This window comes from Bubalus bubalis, chromosome 1 (genome assembly GCF_019923935.1).
Source record: "Bubalus bubalis isolate 160015118507 breed Murrah chromosome 1, NDDB_SH_1, whole genome shotgun sequence".
NCBI lineage: Eukaryota > Metazoa > Chordata > Mammalia > Artiodactyla > Bovidae > Bubalus > Bubalus bubalis.
Genome location: NC_059157.1, coordinates 83723207 through 83744082, shown reverse-complemented (window position 1 = coordinate 83744082; position 20876 = coordinate 83723207). Strand labels below are relative to the sequence as shown.

The 20876-nt window shown below is 36.4% G+C and overlaps 1 protein-coding gene across 6 annotated transcripts in view; it reads right to left on the bottom strand.

Annotated features, from left to right (window-relative positions):
- The window catches only part of NSUN3 (NOP2/Sun RNA methyltransferase 3), a 59447-nt gene that overhangs the window by 28510 nt on the left and 10061 nt on the right, over window positions 1–20876 (bottom strand). For 3 of the 6 annotated variants that reach the window (XM_006057028.4, XM_044940649.2, XM_044940655.2), the window contains exons 4-5: window positions 11772–11926; window positions 10878–10999 (exon numbers count right to left, since the gene is read on the bottom strand). In XM_006057028.4, the coding sequence (XP_006057090.2) occupies window positions 10878–10999; window positions 11772–11926 (277 nt within the window). Of the gene's footprint in view, window positions 1–2729; window positions 2786–8222; window positions 8295–9128; window positions 10467–10877; window positions 11000–11771; window positions 11927–20876 lie in introns of those variants that run through there. The other 3 variants (XR_006550256.2, XM_044940653.1, XM_044940652.1) reach the window with 3 other exon arrangements.

The window sequence follows — 20876 nt, the reverse complement described above, 5'->3', positions numbered from 1 at the left end:
GAATCTAAAGACAAATTTTTAGACTTAACAAATTTACCAATATTGTGAAATAATAGAAAATGTATAAACTCTACAAATTGGTAGACTTAATGTAATACCCAAATTAAAGCCAATGATGGTAAAATAAGGTCTACAAATATAAAAAATACGTATGTTTCTAAGGAACATACAGAGTATGAAATTCCAGAGAAATGAAACAACAGACCATGAAAATATGAAAACACACACTGTGGAATTTCATAGATGGTGGCTCAGACAGCAAAGAACCTGCCTGTGATGCAGGAGACCCCGGTTCTATCCCTGGCTCAGGAAGATCCCCTGGAGAAGGAAATGGCCACCCATTCCAGTATTCTCACCTGGAGAATTCTATAAATAGAGAAGTCTGGCAGGCTACAGAGTCTAGCAGGCTCCTCGGGAGTCACAAAGAGTTGGACATGACTGAGCAACTAACACACAACACAACGTAATCTCAATCAAAATCTCAACAAGTTTTTCAAGAAACTTGACAAGCTGATTCTAAAATACATATGAAAGGTGTATGAGAACACAAAAGAGCCCAAATAGCCAAAGCAATCTTTATAGAAACTTGAGGCAAGGATGGTGACAGTTCTTCCCTATGATTAATGCTGTCTTTGTGTCCTGGTTAGTAAGTCTGTCCTTTTTCTAGTATTCTGACTTTGACCTCTGTCATAAATCAAATGTCCACATTAACATGGATCAAACTTTATTCTACTTAATTGCTTTACTGATCCTCATGCTAGTGATATATTAACTTAATTACCATAGTATTAGAATCATAGTATGTAGGTACAAATCATACCCCATCATAAAGAAAATAGATACCATTCATTGACTGCATTAGCTGCTTCTCTCCTTGTCTGAAGAGGCTCAAGTAAATAGGTAGAAACAATCTTGAATTGTTCACCCAGAAAACGGCCTACCTGCTACCTTGTGGGTAGGTTAGGGGGGGTTCTCCTCTGTTATAGAAACTTGAGACATAGATATAATAAATTACGTAAAAATAATAACATCTTTCTGTAAAAGACAAAAACATAAAACTCCAAAAGAGTAAAAGGGCAAGCCACAACATGGGAGAAGATATTTGTACTACAACGACAAAAACTATGAAGAGGCTGATATTTCACCCTGCGTGCAAGCTAAAAAGTAAGCCATCAAGTTTCATGGCTGTTGGCAGAAGACATGAGACTCCTGAATTAGAAATGATGGACAGTTAATTACTCACAGCAATAACTGTAGCCAAGTCAAACAAGGTTTGGATTTGCCCTGTTTACCACTGGTACCTTGTGGTACTCAGTGAATATTTAAAGAAAGAATAAATGGTTAGGGAAGAACTATCACCATCCTCACCTCAAGTTTATATAAAGGAGGAGATGCCCCCCTAACCTAACCCCAAGTTTGCTGGAGTGAACAATTCAAGATTCTCTCCATCTATGTGCCTCTTCAAACAAGGAGAGGAGAAATAGCTAATCCAGTCAATGAATGGTATCTATTATTATTTTTCATTTAAGTTCAGTCACTCAGTTGTGTCTGACTCTTTGCAATCCCACGGACTACAGCATGCCAGATGTCCATCATCATTTCCCTGTCCATCATCAACTCCCAGAGCTTGCTGAAACTCATGTCCATTGAGTTGGTGATTCCATCCAACCATCTCATCTTCTGTCATCCCCTTCTCCTGCCTTCAATCTTTTCCAGCATCAGGGTCTTTTCCAATGAGTCAGTTCTTCACATCAGGTGGTCAAAGTACTGGAGTTTCAGCTTCAGCATTAATCCTTTCAATGAATATGCAGGACTGATTTCCTTTTGGATGGACTGGTCGGATTCGCTTGCAGTCCAAGGGACTCTCAGGAGTCTTCTCCAACACCACAGTTCAAAACCATCAATTATTCAGCACTCAGCTTTCTTTATAGTCCAACTCTCATGTTCATACATGACTACTGGAAAAATCATAGCCTTGACTAGACGGACCTTTTTTGGAAAAGTAATGTCTCTGCTTTTTAATATTCCGTCTAGGTTGGTCATAGCTTCTCTTCCAAGGAGCAAGCGTCTTTTAATTTTAAGGCTGCAGTCACCATCTGCAGTGATTTTTGGAGCCCAAGAAAATAAAGTCTGTCACTGTTTCCATTGTTTCCCCATCTATTTGCCATGATGTCTTGGGACCATGGCAACCCTCTCCAGTGTTCTTGCCTGGAGAATCCCAGGGATGGGGGAGCCTGGTTGGCTGCCATCTATGGGGTCGCACAGGGTCGGATACAACTGAAGCGACTTAGCAGCAGCAGCAGCATGGGACCAGATGCCACAATCTTAGTTTTCTGAAAGTCTTCTGAGTTTTAAGCTAACTTTTTCAATCTCCTCTTTCACTTTCATCAAGAGGCTCTTTAGTTCTTCTTTGCTTTCTGCCATAAGGGTGGTGTCATCTGCATATCTGAGGTTATTGATATTTCTCCCAGGAATCTTGATTCCAGCTTGTGCTGCATCCAGCCCAGCGTTTTGCATGATGTACTCTGCATATAAGTTAAATAAGCAGGGTGACAATACACAGCCTTGATGTACTCCTTTCCCGATTTGGAACCAGTCTGTTGTTCCATGTCCAGTTGTAATTCTTGCTCCATGACCTGCATAAAGATTTCTCAGGAGGCAGGTAAGGTAGTCTGGTATTCCCATCTCTTGAAGAATTTTCCACAGTTTGTTGTGATCCACATAGTCAAAGGCTTTGGTGTAGTCAATAAAGCAGAAGTAGATGTTTTTCTACTTATTATTTTTACTAGTGGATAAAGGCAAAATGGAAAAAAGTCACAAATTCCTGAACATCACAACCTCTCTTGTTCTTTTGGACCTAGTTGAGCTCTGGCACATTGGATCCTATCCCTTCATCCTCTTTTTAAGATTATAGCCAAGAACTTTTATTCTACTTATAAAGTATTTTTCCACATTAAGAAATCTCTTAATTAATTCCCTTTATCCTTTTAATCATATTTCCCTGCAGAGGACATAAGGGGGAGGGCTATTACTTTCTAACAGTTGGCTGGATGAGTTGACTGAGTTCCAAGACTTAGATGTAGGACTGGAATAAGAGCCTTGCACTTGGGACTCAGGTCTAAATCATGTTCCTTAATTTAGTTTCATCACAGTTGACTGGCTGGGGTTTGGGGATGAGCCTACACAAAGGACTTTCTTGTCTAATCAGATTCTCATGAACCAGAGATCTTACCTTCAAGCTTTACTAAAATAATTTCAAGTATATAAGCAATCAAGTGGCACAAAAGAAGTAGAGACATCCAATGTGGCTTAAGTCTTGCTTCTATCTCAGAATGTTTTCTAGCTGAGAATAACCGATGATTTCTATAAGCAAAGTTGACGGGTCACTTCACACATGGGGAGCATTTAGGTTACGTCACACGTCTCCAGTATACCTTGGGGAGTTGAATAGCTTACACAACATCCTCCAGGAAAATATGCCTTGTAAATCTATAGACTCTAGGTTGTGTTTACCACAGGCAATCCTAACTAGGGACATTCTGTTCAAAGTGTGCCATAAGTAAGAGTTCTCCTCTTAGCAAAATTCATTAGTCCATTTACCAAGGAGGTCAGTTATCAACATGTTTAACTGGGTCGCCTCTCCCTTCTTTCTGTGGAAGTATCTCCCTGGATCAAAAGAGAAATGGATCACAGGCCAGCTGCTAACTCCTGCCTCAAAGAATTATCAAACTCTTGCCTGGATCATTAAAAAAAAAACTGATGTTTTCATCTCCACTAGGATATGTTTTTGTAATTATTTCTTGCATTAATGAGATTCTATCATTAGAAAGAGCTATCTTTGATACTCTTAACTACCTGAATGAAGAGATTTTATATGATGTAGTCATTTGAAGAGTATGTTTTCAAAGACTACTTAATAATAAAATGTTACTAAATATAAATAAAATATTCCTAATGAAATAAGTGAAAAAGATATCATGTTATATATCATTATGATTTCCATTATTGTAAGTACTATATGCAGTCAAAGGAAGTAAATCCAAATAATAATAGCTTCTTCCAATGGATGGCTTATTTTCTTCTTTATATTTCTTTATATATTCTAAATGTTTTATGTGGCTTGATTACTTTCATGATTAGGAAAAATTATTAGAAAAATATCTTCAGTTTAAATACTGATATTTATCTGTTGCTTATTTTGTAAAATGTATCTTACAAAATGCCCACACCCCATCTTTAACCTGAGCAAAGTTAGGTGTCCCTCCTTTTGTACCCTCTGCATCCTAACCAGTCCCTCTATCACTAAATTTATACCATATTTGATGATAACTTCCCTGAGGATCTTGAAGACAAGAATCATTTCATATGTATTTTAGTTATCTTCGTGTCTAGCAAAGTTCCTGACACAAAGTAGGTATTTAATAAATGCTGACAAAAACCTTATTTTCAAGATTGTCTTTTACACTGTCAATCTGCCCTTGAAACATATTTTTATGATTGAAAGTACAATGGCTAGAAAGTATAGCTATGGATATTTCCTCAACCTTTTACAATTTCAGTAAATGCTGAATATTTTGATCTATAAACTCTTATTAAAAAGAAACACGTACTTTGCCCAAGTTACAGATTTTTAATCTCAGAATTTCTGACTCCCGCCACCTCACTTAAAGAAAAAAAAAAAAAGAAAGAGGAGGAAAACGAGGAGGAGGAGGGGAAAGGGAAAGGAGAATTAGCAGCAGCAGCAATAGTAGCAATAATATTAATAATAGCTTTTGTTTTCTGGATTCCAAACATATGACCAAGCATATAAGGGATAGTATGCAAAGTTAACTAAGTTAAACTTTAAAAAGAAAATATACACACTGCTGAAGCAGCACTGGAAATCTTCCATTCTGTTAGAACAATATGCCCAAAGATTATGCTTCTAATATATACATAGCAATTTTTGGTCACTGTGTTGATGAATGATGAAGACCATGCTCCACAGTCCAAGGTATCCCTCATCTCAGCTCAAGAGCATGACAGAAGGCATGTTATTGATTTTTTAATGTTTCTTTTAAAACACAACTCTTACTGTAAGAGTAACACTTTTTAAGGACTATTATCTGAATGATTTATACAAATTTGCAAAACATTATCAAATAATCTAAGCTTCCTTTTTCAATGACTTCACAAATCCGATTTTACTTGTCAAGTAGCGAGAAAAGAAAACCAGAAGGGGTCACTATTTTAAACATGATCAATTTCCTCTGAGGAAATGGGTGACATGATACATTACTGCAATAAGACACTCATATTTTTGTTATAAATCAAACTCTTCAGTTCATGCTTTTGCATCTGAAAATTATGTAAACTTCTCTTGCACAAACGTGGCACTTTCTAAAAAGACTATGTCTATATCACTTTCAGCATCTTTTCCCATTTTGTTTTCTTAACGTAGTTAAATAAAAATGAGGCAAGAGAATCTTATTATGTAGTGTGCACATACATAGTATGTTACTGAAATGACTAGTCTCAGAAATTATTTTGAGAAATGATAATAAAAGTATACTTTCAAATGGCACTTCACTACTAGACCTGGCTTACACTCAATTAATTATTCCTTATATCTTCGTCCCACATTCTCAGGATCTGAAACATGTGCAAGAGTTGTATATATCTTATATATTCATGTTGTATAAATTTAATAGAAGATTCTAAATTTTCTACCTCTGTATGGATAAACTGCAGAGTCCTCAATAAGTGTACAATGAATTCATATGGTTTGGGATTTCCTGTCATCACGATGCCTTCCAATAAGCTTTTCATGCCAAAAAAAAATCAGATTACTATTTTCTTGATTATGTATAATTATTCACATGCATTAATTTTTAAAAAGAATTTCTAAAAAACTGTTAATATTACATATCTACTGATATTACTCCTTTTAAAAATTTTAACATCAAGAAACTTCTTTTAACTAAGGTATTGATTTTCACTGAAGTATCACATTCATAAACAATAGGTGCAAGATTAATGTTTGGCTGTAGAATAATCAGTAATACAGTATTGGGTTTTCAAAAGCTAAAATTCTGAATATTATACATGTTGCCTATTTAATGTAAATATGAATGATTTCTGGTAAGTGAATAATAACCATGGAAGGCATAAAATATCTTTGAGCACTGTATCTGTCAGCAGACAAATGCAGAAATGTACAAATCCAATCTTTGACAAAATAGTACAAACAAAAAGCTTTCCTTATTTGCCGCTTAACTGCCCTTCTCACTTCTTTTGTCTCTGAGTGCCATCTTCTGTCTCCAGTATCAGGCTAGGCAGTGTTTGCTTGCTTGCTTTCTAATTGTTCTTTGCAAATGCAAATAAGGATCTGTATCAATCCTTTGTACCTCTGACGAAAACTCATACACATCAATGTATTCACTCTCTTGCATGGGCTTGCATTTAAACCTTCTATTCCTTACTGGAATAAAAGGACTACCTTTTATTAAAAGATGGTAAAGCAATAACTAGATGAGGAAGACTTGGGAGAAAAGAAATTTCTCTGTACGTGACGCAGTAAAAGAGCTATCTTTGATGAGAAAATTACTAGAGTTTTTTTTTTTTCATTTTTTGGAGGCAAGGGCAGGAAATAGAGAGATTGTGGCTGGCATTATCATTTTTTTTCCTTTATCTTTTTAACCTGCAAATTTGTAGATGTCAGGGAACAAGAACCATTATCTGCGACTACAGCATTGGTATCACGCTCTTTCCCCTTTAGCATCATAATCACACAGCAAGCGGCTCAGAGTTTCAACTGCTTCAAGTGGCTCTGAAACCTCTCAGGCAGACCAGCATCAGAGGCATTGAATGCAGAGTAGCTGCTCAAGGAAAAGAATGGGAGGGGCCTGGTGTGATGGTCTTTCCCAATCACGTATAATTACATGAAAACCAACATTCACTGCGATTGCTATGTCAATTCTGCAGCCTATTAATATGCTACTAAAGTGATGTGGTGCTGAAGCCATTTCTTTTAGGGAGTAAGATGATGGGAGAGAGGGGCAGACAATAAAGAAGAGCCTCAGCTGTTGGGGAACAAGGCTGTGTGGATGTGAGGTTTACAAAGATGCATGATCTTTGTGATGATGATCAAAACGTTATATGATGTCAAGGGAAATGTATTAAACATTTCTAAACAAACTAAAACCACGCTTTTGTTATGTAAAACTAATACTAATCAAAATAAATCATGTGAATTGCTTTACATTTATGCCTAATTACCATGTAGTAAAATAATGATTATGTGATTATTTTTGTCAGATTAATTTTGCTATAAATTTAATTACATGTGTAAATTCTAAATATTCAGCACTCATAATTTAGTGTTTTTACACAATTATTTACTGACCCTACTCCCTCTTCTACAAGCCAGATATCAAACTGCATACTGGGAATAAAAACAGTAAGACAATCCTTCCTCCCATGGGGCTTAGTCTTGTTGGAAAAAAACAAGTACAAGGCAAATGTCAAACAGAAGAACTGACAATCAATGTATTTTTAAATGAAGGTAAGGACATGAAGGGAATACCAATCCCAGTCCTAGGGTACCAGGTAAGGCTTCAGTCCCTCAGAGCTGATCCCTGAAGACCCAGTAAAGTTAGCCAAAAGAGGGGAGAATGAGTTAGTAATCCAACAAAAGAAACAGGAAACTCACAGGCCTCAGAAATAAGACCATGCAAGGTGAGTTTGAGAAACTGCTCAGCTGGAACACAGTGCAAGAAGAGTCCTGAGATAGTAAGGTTAGTGAAATAAGAAGAGGACTTGAATATCATACTGCTGCTGCTGCTGCTGCTAAGTCACTTCAATCATGTCCGACTCTGTGTGACCCCATAGACAGCATCCCACCAGGCTCCCCCGTCCCTGGAATTCTCCAGGCAAGAACACTGGAGTGGGTTGCCATTTCCTTCTCCAGTGCATGAAAGTGAAAAGTGAAAGTGAAGATGCTCAGTCGTGTCCAACTCTTGCAGGACTGCAGCCTACCAGGCTCCTCCATCCGTGGGATTTTCCAGGCAAGAGTACTGGAGTGGGTTGCCATTGCCTTCTCTAGAATATCATACTAAGGAATTTGAAATCTTAACAGTAATGAGGAACCACTGCAGACTTCAAAAAGGAGAATGACATAATCAGATTTACATTTCACATCAGATGTGGCTTTACTGTAGGGAGTGAAGTAGTAGAGCTCATACCTGGAGGTAAGCAGGGCAGTCAGAAGCCAGTTGCAGTGATTTAGGTGACAGTTGCCAGGGGTTCAGGTTAGGCTATTAAGAAGAGAAAGAAGTGAATGGGCTTGAGAAATATGTAACAGGTAGAATTGAAATGTCTTAGTGATTGATTAGGTCTAAGAGAAAGAGGATTTGGGGATGGATTTCTGACTTAGGCAAACGCATGATGCTATGGTATCTCAGCAAAGCGATCTATTACTGAGATAGAGAGGGGAGGAAAAGAGGCAGGTTGATGGGATTTCTATTTGATTTTTGTTGATTTTGACAGAGGAGGGGCACAGGAGAGCATTCAAAATTATGAGTTCCTCTAGACAAATTCAGTTCTATGTGTCTGAGGAGCGTGGAGAACTCTGATAGATGATTGGATATAGAGGTGTGAGGCTAAGAAGAAAGATCTAAGCTTAGACACATATTTGGGAGACAGCATCTTATATCAGCTGAAGCCATCAGATAAACAGAGAAGAGGGCCAACATCAGCAGCTCAAGGAAACCCAAAATTTATGGGATGACTTGATTAAGAGCCAATTAGGAAAATAAGTAGGAAGAAAGCCAGTAAAGCACATGATCACAAAAATCAGGGAAAGGAATATTTTAAGAAGGAACAAGTAGTCAACAAAGTCAAATACAAAAGAAAATGTAGACTGGTATAGCCATTTACAATTCAATAATCTGTACCTATTAAAATGTCTGATTCTTAATTCCATTTCTCAATATTTAATCAATAAAAATGTTATCTTGCGTGTCCAATGAGACAAAGAATAGTTTATAGAAGTAAAAAATAAAGAATGTAAATATCCAAAAACAGAGAACTAACTCAAATATTATAGACTAACCTTGTTGAATATGTCACAGAACTTGAAGAGAACAAAATAGATTTATGAGAAAAAGACTTTAATGAATGTTAAATACAAGAAGAAGCCAGTTTCAGAACAATGCATACATAATAACAGCTGTTATTTTTTAACATATTTCTCTATGTATATATAAGAAAAGCTACAGAAAGAGTTGGAAGAGTATACACCAAAGTCCAACAGTCAACTTTGTGAAGAAAGCTGGTATTTTGTTGGGTCTCTGGTCAAGGAGACCTTTTGCTTCATTTGTATTTTTTTTTAATTTTTACAGTGAAAATGTTTCCATGTAACAGTTGTATAATAAAACACATTTTAAATGCTATCAAGAGATCAAACAAAATTAAAATTGAGAAATAACAATGAATTTAATGGTTGTTTAGTAACTTTAATAAGCATAGATTTGGAAGAATAAAAGGAATAGAGGTTAGATTATAATGAATTGAGACAAAACAGAAGGAAAAGCAGTACATAGAATACAAAACAGAAAGTGTGGTATGGTACAGAAAGAAAAACAAGTGAAAGAAAGATTTTTTATGAGAAGGAAGAAAAATGATATTCTCAGGCAGCCTCGCTGCTGATAGGTTAAAAAAAAATTAGAGATAACAAAGCTAATAAGGCACCAAAAGACCTGGTGCCTGTTGCAGTGTCAGGCGTAACAATGGCAGAGTCCGGAATAACAGGAGTAACTTACTAAAGAGCCAGATCAAGGAAGTTTAGGTGAGAAAAAAAGATTTATTATGGTTGGATCTATGCAAAAACCCTAAACTAATAACCAAAGAGAAGAGAAAAGTGGAAAAGAATTCTCAAAATATCTTAGGGTTATAGCAAATGAAGGGCTGACATTGGAAGAATACAAATAAACAGTCTAATTGCAAGATGAGAAATGTTTTAAGGACCGGCTGGTTGGTGCTACCTGGAATGACCAGAATGAGCTGAGACATAATCTGGTACAAGAACAGGACTAGGTATTAGTGTTGGTTGTTAACACTTAGGAAATGGTGTTATGTTCATTGCTATGAATCAATCAGAAGTTGGAAGTAAAGCATGTTGTCAGCAGGGCATATCAACTATCACTCATTCTCCTTCAACATGTAAGAAGTGATGAGTGATACAGCATCATTTAAGTATATTTAACATAGTCCAAGAATTTTGGTTCAGCATTAAACAGTAGGAATTGCTTAGGATTAGGGTATAAATATAAAACTCTTTTGAAACCAAAGCAGGATGTCCCCAAATGGCTCTGTTCTGAAGAAACCAAGTCTCTCTCGGTGGTCATGCCTTTCTGGAAGTCTTAGAGGAGAGATAAGTGCTAACAACAAACTAAAACTTCTTCTTCACCCAGAACGATGTATCCTTACTGAAAAAAAAAGAAAGAAAAAAAAAAAAAACATCTTGGTCCAAAGCTACTCTTACAGAGGGGCTATTCACATCCTGGTGAAAGAACAGGGTGAGGAACCCTATACTTTGGATGGTCCTGATAAGCAAACAACTTTAAATCACAATAAAATCATGTGTGCCCTTTAAAAAACAATGCATAGCAACACTGGATTTCATCGAGGGGGTGGTGAGTGGGAGGGCAGAGGTGACATTACAACATGAGACTCAAAAGGAAAAGACTGAGAATTTTCTGGGTGCAGACATCAGACAATTAATTATTGACACCTACACGGGAAACTCTCCATTTGGGCACTGCCCTGCGTCATGTTTTGTCATGCCTACTGAAATTATATTAGAAACCAAAATAAACTTTTGCATTAATAGCTCTCACCTTAAGAGTTCTATCTGTAGAAGAGGCAAATTTCTCCTTTGGCTTATCCTACAGGCAGCCTTCTGAGAATCAGAAGAGAACAACCAACTTCGATCATTTGAACATGGAGCATCAACTAACACCTACAGAAAAAAATGACACGTAAGCCAAGCATGCACTGAAAACATATCCTCAGACACAAAGTATATAGGGGAGCTACATAAATTGTGGCAAAAATTAGCAAATAAATAAGTAAATTTATTTTAAAACTGAAAATACACCATGGTAAGTTGTTTACAACATTTCTTCACTAATACCTTACAAAAGAATCTCCTGTGACTTTCAGCATTTAGGTCTTTTTCAGTGGAGAAGGGGAATGAAAGGTCTACTAGTGTCTACTAATATTTCATATTCTTGTTGACTACAGCAAAAACTTTTACAAAGGTTACTCATTTTATTTATGTTTTTAAAGTTACTCATTTTAAACAGATGTTACTATATTCCTGAATTCTCAGCATTTCTATTTAAGAACTAACAATTCAATTTCAGTTTACTGAAATGCTGTCTTTTTCTTCCATTGTCATACTCTGATACGAAATGCCACCGAATTAAAGCAATACAGTGCACATGTTTGTGTACTGACTCAAGATAATATCTGATCTCTTCCTGAGTATCTTTGAGGTACCTGGAAATAAAAAGCATTCTATAATCCCCAATCCCAATGTTACCGCTTTCTTTGAACATGCTGACCATCAAATAAAAACTGCTTCCATGTTCACTTTATCAGTATTTCCCAGGGTACGGAGAAACTGTATCCAGCTATGTCTGGAAGCAGATGGGAAATAACCACAACAAAGCAACGTAACAGTAGTATCACCGGCAGTCTATCAGTCTGTCACAATGTAATAAAAGTACCTTGTCAAAGGTTTCAGGCTGGGCATCTCCCATTTCTCTGCCATCCAATTCAGACACTTTAATTACATTTACCAAAGGCTGTGGGATGAAAGATTCTAACGTCTGCCTCAGCCACCTCAATCTCAGGCTATCGTATTCATTACAATGAAGATAACCTAAATATAAAGGATTAAAAAGTTTTTTTAAAAAAATGAACACAATAGAATTGTTAAATTTCCACTTTTAATCAAATAAATTTCAGAAATACATTGGTTCATCATAATTATACAGGAACAGGGCTTAGAGGTAAACATTATGATTGTCTTATTTTTAAAGACTTAAGTACACTCACAAACACTTCATGAAACATTTACCATAGTCATACCTACAGAGCCTCTCAGAAGCTCTCACCATTTATTCATTCAAATTTAATTCTGAAGGTAAAAACCTTTAGAGAATTATAGATTCCTAAAGATATACTATACAACCAATACCTTAGACACAGTTCTCTCCTAAAGCTCTTAAGAGTAAATGATATATAAAGTCCCTTCCAGGTCAGAACACCTTGATTTTAAATAAAGGAAGGTATGTGGCATGTGGAAAAAAGCATGTAAAGTGTAACTGGCTTTATGATAAGAAAGGCATAGGCTCAAATTAAGAATTGTGAGACTCCGGAAAACTGACTCAGCTCTCCTAAAGAGTCTCACTTTCCTTATCTGTAAAATGGGGACTATAATAGTGAAGGAGTTTAGAACACTCCACTCCAAAATATGCTGCTTTGGCATACTGATTATTTTGAGTAAAAAGCACTTGAATAACAGCAGATGTGGGAAGGGCATTGTGACCTATCTTTTTCTTCCTGAAAGCAGGAGATGAACTCCCATGTGAAAGATACCCTCCCTATAGCAAGAGGCAAGAATATTCTTATCACCAGAGATAGGGAGTCAAGGCCAAGAGAAAAAAATACGTGTATGCTTTACCCCTGTCACCCTGTCTTATGTCAGCCACTGCCAGAAGCCCTAATAGGATGCATGAGAAATTTTACTACCCCTACCTTACAAAGTGGTTGTTAAGATGAAATGCTACACCTTAAACTTATACAGTACTGTATGTCGATTGTATCTCAATGAAACTAGAAGGAAAAAAAAAGATAAACTGTGATAATTTAGTAACATATCTAGCATGTGTGCTGTGCTTAGTCACTCAGTCATGTCCGACTCTGCGACCCCATGGACTGTAGCCTGCCAGCCTCCTCTGTCCATGGAATTCTCCAGGCAAGAATACTGCAGTAGGTAGTTGTTCCCTTCTTCAGGGGATCTTCCCAACCCAGGGATCGAACTCAGGTCTCCTGCATTGCAGTCCGATTCTTTACCATCTGAGCCACCAGGAAGCCCATATCTAGAATAGAACTGCAAAAGGAGTAACAAGAAATGTTCATAATGTTAGTGGTAGTTGCTCATTCGTGTCCGACTCTTTGAGAACCAACAGACTGTAGGGCGCCAGGCTCCTCTGTCCATGGAATTCTCCAGGCAAGAATACTGGAGTGGGTTGCCATTCCCTTTTCCAGGGGATCTTTCCAACCCAGGGACTGCACCCAGGTCTCCTGCATTGCAGGCAGATTCTTTACCATCTGAGCCATCAGGGAAGCCCATTCTTTCATCAACAGTTCTTCTAGCATTTAACTGCAAAAGTAGTAACAAGAAGTGTTCATAATGATTGCTAACAATGCATGTAGTAGCAGTGGCTTCCCCGGTGGCTCAGTGGGTAAAGTCTGCCTGTAGTGTGTAGTGTGGGAGACCTGGGTTTGATCCCTGGGTGGGGAAGATCCCCTGGAGAAGGAAATGGCAACCCACTCCAGTAGTATTCTTGTCTGGAGAATTTCATGGACAGAGGAGCCTGGTGGGCTCTAGTCCATGGAGTCACAAAGAGTTGGACATGACTGAGGGACTAATTTTCACTTTTCTTATAGTAGTAATTATTATCTTGAGTCCCTATTAAGGGCTAGGCACTGTTCTAAGACTTTACATGTAGTAACATATTTAATCCTCACAAACCTCAAGTAGATAATTTTATTATCATTTCTCTTTTTTCTGATAAGGAAACTGAGGCAAAGAGAAGTTAAGCAATTTGCTCAGGTTTACACAGCAGGAAACCAAGATACCTTGGTTCCAGAGCCCACCTACTTTTCAGCACCATGCTATGCTGCTTCTCAGAAATAGAAGGTATTTAGCAAATTGTTCTCTCCCTAAAAAAAGGTGTTTTGTTTTTCCTATAGTTAAATATATATTTATCAATGTTTATATATATTTATTATAGTAACATAAAATTCATATAATATTAAAGACAAGTATATTTTCAAATGCACAAAAGTATAAAGAACACCAAAAATTACCTAAAATTCAGTCTTCAGATAAGCATCATTTAACATTTTCATTAAATAATCCTATCATATCTCTTTATGTCTACACCTACATATAAAACCGATATAAATGGAATTATATTATATTTTTGTAGTGTCTTTTTTCCATCTTACTCTTTATCTCCCCACTCTGTCAACTGTCCAACCACCCATCAAAAGGAACCTATATTAATCTGATATACATATGCTTATATAATTATCTGCATATACAGAATTTTATTTACACACTTTTCTGTCTCCTGACTCTCCACATGTCAGTACTTCAAAGGTAATACCACCAATCAATCAGCAGAGATGCAAATCATTTTTAAAGGCTGATGAATAGTATATAGAAAAAAAACGTGTCCTCTTTTATTCAACCATTGCCAATTTCTGGGCATTCACACAACTGTCATTTATAATAATATACTTTTGAACTGTGGTGTTGGAGAAGATTCTTGAGAGTCCCTTGGACTGCAAGGAGATCCAACCAGTCCACCCTAAAAGAAATCAGCCCTGAATGTTCACTGGAAGGACTGATGCTGAAACTGAAACTCCAATACTTTGACCACCTGATTCGAAGAACTGACTCATTTCATGGCTGCAGCCATTGTTCACAATGACTTTGGAGCCTAAGAAAATAAAATCTGTCACTGCTCCCATTTTCCCCCTTCTATTTGCCATGAAGTGGTGGAATTGGATGCCATGATCTTAGTTTTTTGAATGTTGAGTTTCAAGCTAGCTTTTTCAGTCTCCTCTTTCACCTCCATCAAGAGGCTTTTTAGTTGCTTTTCATTTTCTGCAATTAGAGTGATATCATCTGTATATCTGAGGTTGTTGATATTTCTCCCAGCCATGTTGATTCCAGCTTGCAATTCCTCCAGCCTGGCACTTCGTATCGTGTATTTTGCATATAAGTTAAATAAAAAGGGTGACGTTATACAGTGCTGACATACTCCTTTCCCAATTTTGAACCAGTCCATTGTTCCATGTCCAGCTCTAACTGTTGTTTCTTGACTTGCATACAGGTTTCTCAGAAGACAAGTAATGTGGTCTGATACTCCCATCTCTTCAAGAATTGTCTACAGTTTGTAGTGATCCACACAGTCAAAGGCTTTGGCATAGTCAATGAAGCAAAAGTAGATTTATTTCTGGAACTACTTTGCTTTCTCCATGATCCAACAAATGTTGGCAATTTGATCTCTGATTTCTCTGCCTCTTCGAAACCCATCTTGTACATCTTTAGTTCTCTGTTCCCATAGTGCTGAAGCCTAGCTTGAAGGATTTTGAACTCAGAGGATGGCATCAATTTAGGGAGCGGTTTCAGAAAGGAGTAGAAAATCACCTTAAAGCTTCATTTGTACAGGTAGAACATTCTTTTTTTAGTCTACATTGTTTATTTTGGGTGGTTTTTGGAGGATTCACTAATGCAGCTTATGGATAGGTGTCTGAAAGCTTTTGTCTTAGCCTGAAATTACTAGAAAACAGCCTAAGACAAAAGTTTACATCACAGAAGGGTACGATCCCAGGGAAACAAGAGTGAGAAATAAAAGGAAGTAAATCATGCAAGGAGGGATCAAAAATGTAAGAGGGTTTGTAATCAAGCTGGCTACGGCTTTGTTCAGTTAAATTTCATTCCACTTTTCTTTTTTCTGGTTTAAATATCTTATATTCTATTTCTGTTCTTTTAGTGGTAACCCTAAAGCATTTAACATGTATATGTAAAAGAAAAACCTAAAATAAATCAATCTACACCATTTTTCCTAAAAGATGCAAGAATCTCATAACATTTCCTTCTAAATAAGATGCTATTGCATTGTATATTGGGATTTATTTGCGCTTATATTTTTTAACTGTATAAAATGTTATTATCATTGTCTTCTATATCCAATGACTATTAGATTTTCCCCATGTATTTCTCACTTTCTTCCTTCTTCAATTCTTTTTGTATCTTCCATTTTCCACCTAGGATGGCTTTCCCTTTTCCTTCAGAATTGCTCGTGACAAACTCCATTCTTGCTCTCTGTCTAAAAGAAAAGTCTAATTCACTTTTTCTCTTCAAGGATATTTTGATGAATGTATTTCTGGATTGACACTCATCTTTTCTTAGCACATTAAAAACATCATTCCTCTGAATGCCAGCTTCCATTATTACATTTAGAGGTCATTCCTCAGTCCAACTGTTGTCCTTTGAAGGTGGACCGTCTTCTCTGCCTGCTATTAAGATGGTTTTTTATTTTCATAATTCTGCAACTTCACTATAATGGTCTATACTAGCTTAGCTCTGGTTACAAAGTTTCAGAGGTTATGTCCACTCTTCCCCTACCACTAAAACTGAAAACAATCTTCCTTTCAGTTCTTTGGAGAGGACAATTTCTTCCTAGTTTACCTTATTGGAGGGAAAAGTATTTTGGAGTCTCAGGTTTATACAAGTTAATCTCCTAATAGATGCTTTAATTGAGCACGCTCTGGCTTCTTTTATCCACACATGTTCATGAAGCAGTAAGTTTTCCAGGTGAAGCAAAAAAAAAAAAAAAAAAAGCTCTCAAGTGAAAACCCAGCTTCAATGCTCATTTTACCTCCCAGGTTCTCAAACTGTTAACTTTCGGCCACTGAGTATTTGGAGAACGTTGACAGACTTTAAAAGATTTTGCTTTTCTTTAATATTATATCCCACACTTTTAAGTTATTTTCAACAGGAGAGTTGGCTAAAACACACCGTTTGTCATATCACAGGAAACAGACGTCTTAGATACCTCTCTACCCTTCAGAGCTCTACACCTACCATGTAATGCCTCACACAGAGTGTGTGCTCACCAAATGTGGCTCATTTGATGTAAAATATGGCGTTATGATAAAGATATTTAAATTGCTAAAACTGAAAATCAGGGCAGCTTTTCATTAAATTGTAGCTTTAGTCAAGATCCTCAATTCAGCATTTTAAAGTAACTCTCAGTTGAAATATAGCTTTATGCTATATTACAGTTTGGTCTAGACAGATTTTATTTGAAATAGGATTAGACTGGTTAAACTTTAAAAAATATATAATATAAGGCATTACAATCCAAGTTTCATACACACACACACACACACACACTCTCAGACTCACTACATTGAGAAAGAATTAATTTTCAAGCTTAAATTGCCAAAAATAAACCAAATCTTGTTTTTTGTTTTTTTTTTTTTTTTCTCATCTAAGTAGAAAAGGGGATAAATTTAAGAAATTCTTGAAAAAGCCATTGAGCTTTTTCAGGAATAGCATTTGGAATCTCAGCTTTACTTTTTCTTTTTTCTACTACATGCTCAAAATTATCACTGTTGTTATTATTTCCAAAAAGAAGATCCATCTAATGCAGGGAGTTCTTGGAAGGCTTTCTAGGAAAGCTGATTTCTGAGTGAAAACCTGAAGAATGGAAAAGAATTAGCAAAGGGGAAGAAGGGGAAAATGGTACCTGTAGGGTGTGCAAAAGGCTCAGAGGGAGAAGGGCAAAAGCAATTCAGTAAAGAGTCTGACTAATGTTCTCTATCACCAAAAGCTAACTAGATGTAAAAAGGGTATTATTGACAGCAAAGAGAATTTCATGTCAACCCTCAGCAAGAAAGTTAATCAAGCCACTCTGTCAAGCTGGGTCATTCTTAACTTCTTAATGCTTTGCTATTTAGAATCAAAGGTGGTTTTTTTTTTTTTTTTCTTTTTTTTTATGAACACCAGGACATTACAAAGCCTCCACTGACAAAAACAGAACAATAAAAAACAATGGACAGTCCCTCACCATGCTAACAGGTAGGAGCAGCTAGACCAGAAGAGTAGACTAATTTTTTTTAATCATCCTAAAATACGAGCTTTTTAATTATTCAAAGCTGTGAGCCTCCTGACCCAGAATAAAGGCCAGTACTGATCGGAAGAAATTCAGAGGATGAATGCACATTTAGTGCAGCCATCATTTTAAGTGTTGCTTATAAAAGCTTTTTTCAGCATGGCATCTGCATTCCAGATTCAAGCACTGTAGCTAACCTAATTTGGGATTTGAGCATCAGCATGAAGACATCTGTACTTCTTAGTAAACCATTATCATTAGCCCTTCTTAGATGAAAAGCTACTTTACTTGGACCACTGCCTGTAACTCATTGCCCTTGATGTAAGAACAGGAAGATTCTTCTATACTTCAAACTCCTAGAATATATCCATTTGCCTTTGGATTCTTAATCTGAATTTCTTTACCATAAACATGTTAAATATTTATAGCCTACTAATGACGATAATCTAGGATAAAAATGCCCTCTTTTCAAAATGCTACCCAAATTTGGCATTTCTCTTCCATTTTTCACAATACTAAAAATTCTATATTCAAGACTGACGTAACAAACAAAATAAGCATGCTATCAAAGAATAGAGGGTAAAAGTAGTAGCAAATACTCCTTATAACACGATTCCATAAAATTTCATTTTCAGCTCAAATTATAAAAATAATAAAATAAACTTACAAAATAATCTCTTATGTTGTGATTTCTTACCAAAAAAAAAAAAAAAAAAATACAGCAAGTTTCAATAAGTTTTAACCACAATTTGAAAAACACAGTATTTTTACACCTAAAATATACATTTAACTGGTATACTTATACCAACACCTAGTACAGGATTCAGAGTTCTCATAAAAATGTTTATAAACTATTTCAACAGGAATGCTCTCAAAGGAAGATATATATTAGCAGTTCTCAAACTAGGATATGCATGCCCTGGGGATACATAACAACTTTTAAGGGATAAGCATTCTTAATAGCCTAACCTGAACCCCTGGCAACTGTCACCTAAATCACTGCAATTGGCTTCTGACTGCCCTGCTCACCTCCAGGTATGAGCTCTACTACTTCACTCCCTACAGTAAAGCCACATCTGATGTGAAATGTAAATCTGATCGTGTCATTCTCCTTTTTAAAGTCTGCAGTGGTTCCTCATTACTGTTAAGATTTCAAATTCCTTAGTATGATATTCTGGAGAAGGCAATGGCAACCCACTCCAGTATTCTTCCTGGAAAATCCTATGGACGGAGGAGCCTGGTAGGCTGCAGTCCATGGAGTTGCTAAGAGTCGGACACAACTGAGCGACTTCATTTTCACTTTCATGCATTGGAGAAGGAAATGGCAACCCACTCCAGTGTTCTTGCCTGGAGAATCCCAGGGATGGCGGAGCCTGGTGGGCTGCCGTCTATGGGGTCGCAGAGAGTCGGACACGACTGAAGCAACTTAGCAGCAGTATCAGCAGCAGGCTTAGATAGTTTCAAAGCAATCAATTTTCAGATCATCAGCTTCTTAAAAAAGGAGAACACCTCTGGTCAAGGCTTCTCCTAGCTCTTCACCAACTTTATAAATAAGGAGCACACTTCCCACCCATCCAGAATCTTATTACAGCAAGTTGGGCCAGGGCACAGAAACCCCCCAGAGCACTCCAAACAAACGCAGTTCAGCACACTAGTGCTTTGGCTGAGAAAGTGAATGAGTCTTCTAATTAGGCAACACAGTCTTTTAAAATTGGTTTCCAATCCTTTGCCTTCTTCAAAATCAAAAACAGACCTAAGGTTTACATAGGTTTACATAGTTCTTACATTGGTTTACACAGAGTGTTTATATAGTAGATGATTAAAATAATGCTTAGTGAATGAGATCTATGTGATTAGGGTTATAATTCAGGAGTTTAAAGAACTAGTGAGATTACTATAACACAATTCTCACCATTTCACCTTTTCATCTCTGTGAACAGCATTTGCACTTATAAAAACAAAACTATCAAACAAAAACCAGATAGAATTGAGGCTGAACCCCGTCTCATCTAGCCATAAGTAATTTTCACCCAGGGAAATCTGAAGTAATAGTTTAAAAGTCACGTTGTCCCATTAAGAAAAGAATTTGCAATGAATGCATTACTTTTAACAAATATATATAAAAATGTGTATTACATATATTTCATCCTTTTTGTACTACTAATAGCAATGATAAGTCATTTCAAAAGAACTTTTAAAATCTTTAGAGTTGCACTATCCAATACTATACCCACTTGCTACATGAGGCTGTGAGCACTTGAAATGACTAATCCAAAGTAAAATGTACCCTATGTGTAAAATGCACACCATTTCAAAGACTGTAAGAAAAAGAATGTAAATATCTCATTGATAATTTCTATTCTGATTACATGTTCAAATAATATTTTGAATGTGTTAGGTTACAATGTATTATTAAAATTAATTTTACTTGTTTCTTATATTAATGAGATTGCTCAAAAACATTAAATTATATATATACTTCATGTTATATTCCTATTGGACAGAACTCTCTTAGAACCTTATGGTCCAATAATACAAAAAATGAGTTCAAATGTGTATGTTTTGTTGCATAAAAGTATGACCAGGACATCAATACAAGACTCTGAAGTGTAAAAGCAACAATAAAACTTTAAAAATCTTTGCCATTAGCTCATCAGGTTTCATATCATCTGATAGATTTGTGTTCACAAAATGCTGTAGTTTTGTTGTAGTTTCCCAATTACCTGTAAGGACAAAGTAGCTGGGGGAAAAAAAGTTATTTACACTGTTTTCTCAGTAAAACTTCCACTCTTCTCCATACTGTCTTGGTGTCTTTGTTTTTAGGCTTTCAAAGTCTGAAAAGTCAATCTTACATTTCTCCCCGCATATTCTAAAAGTATTCTGTAACATGTGGATATTTAAAAGCTGTCA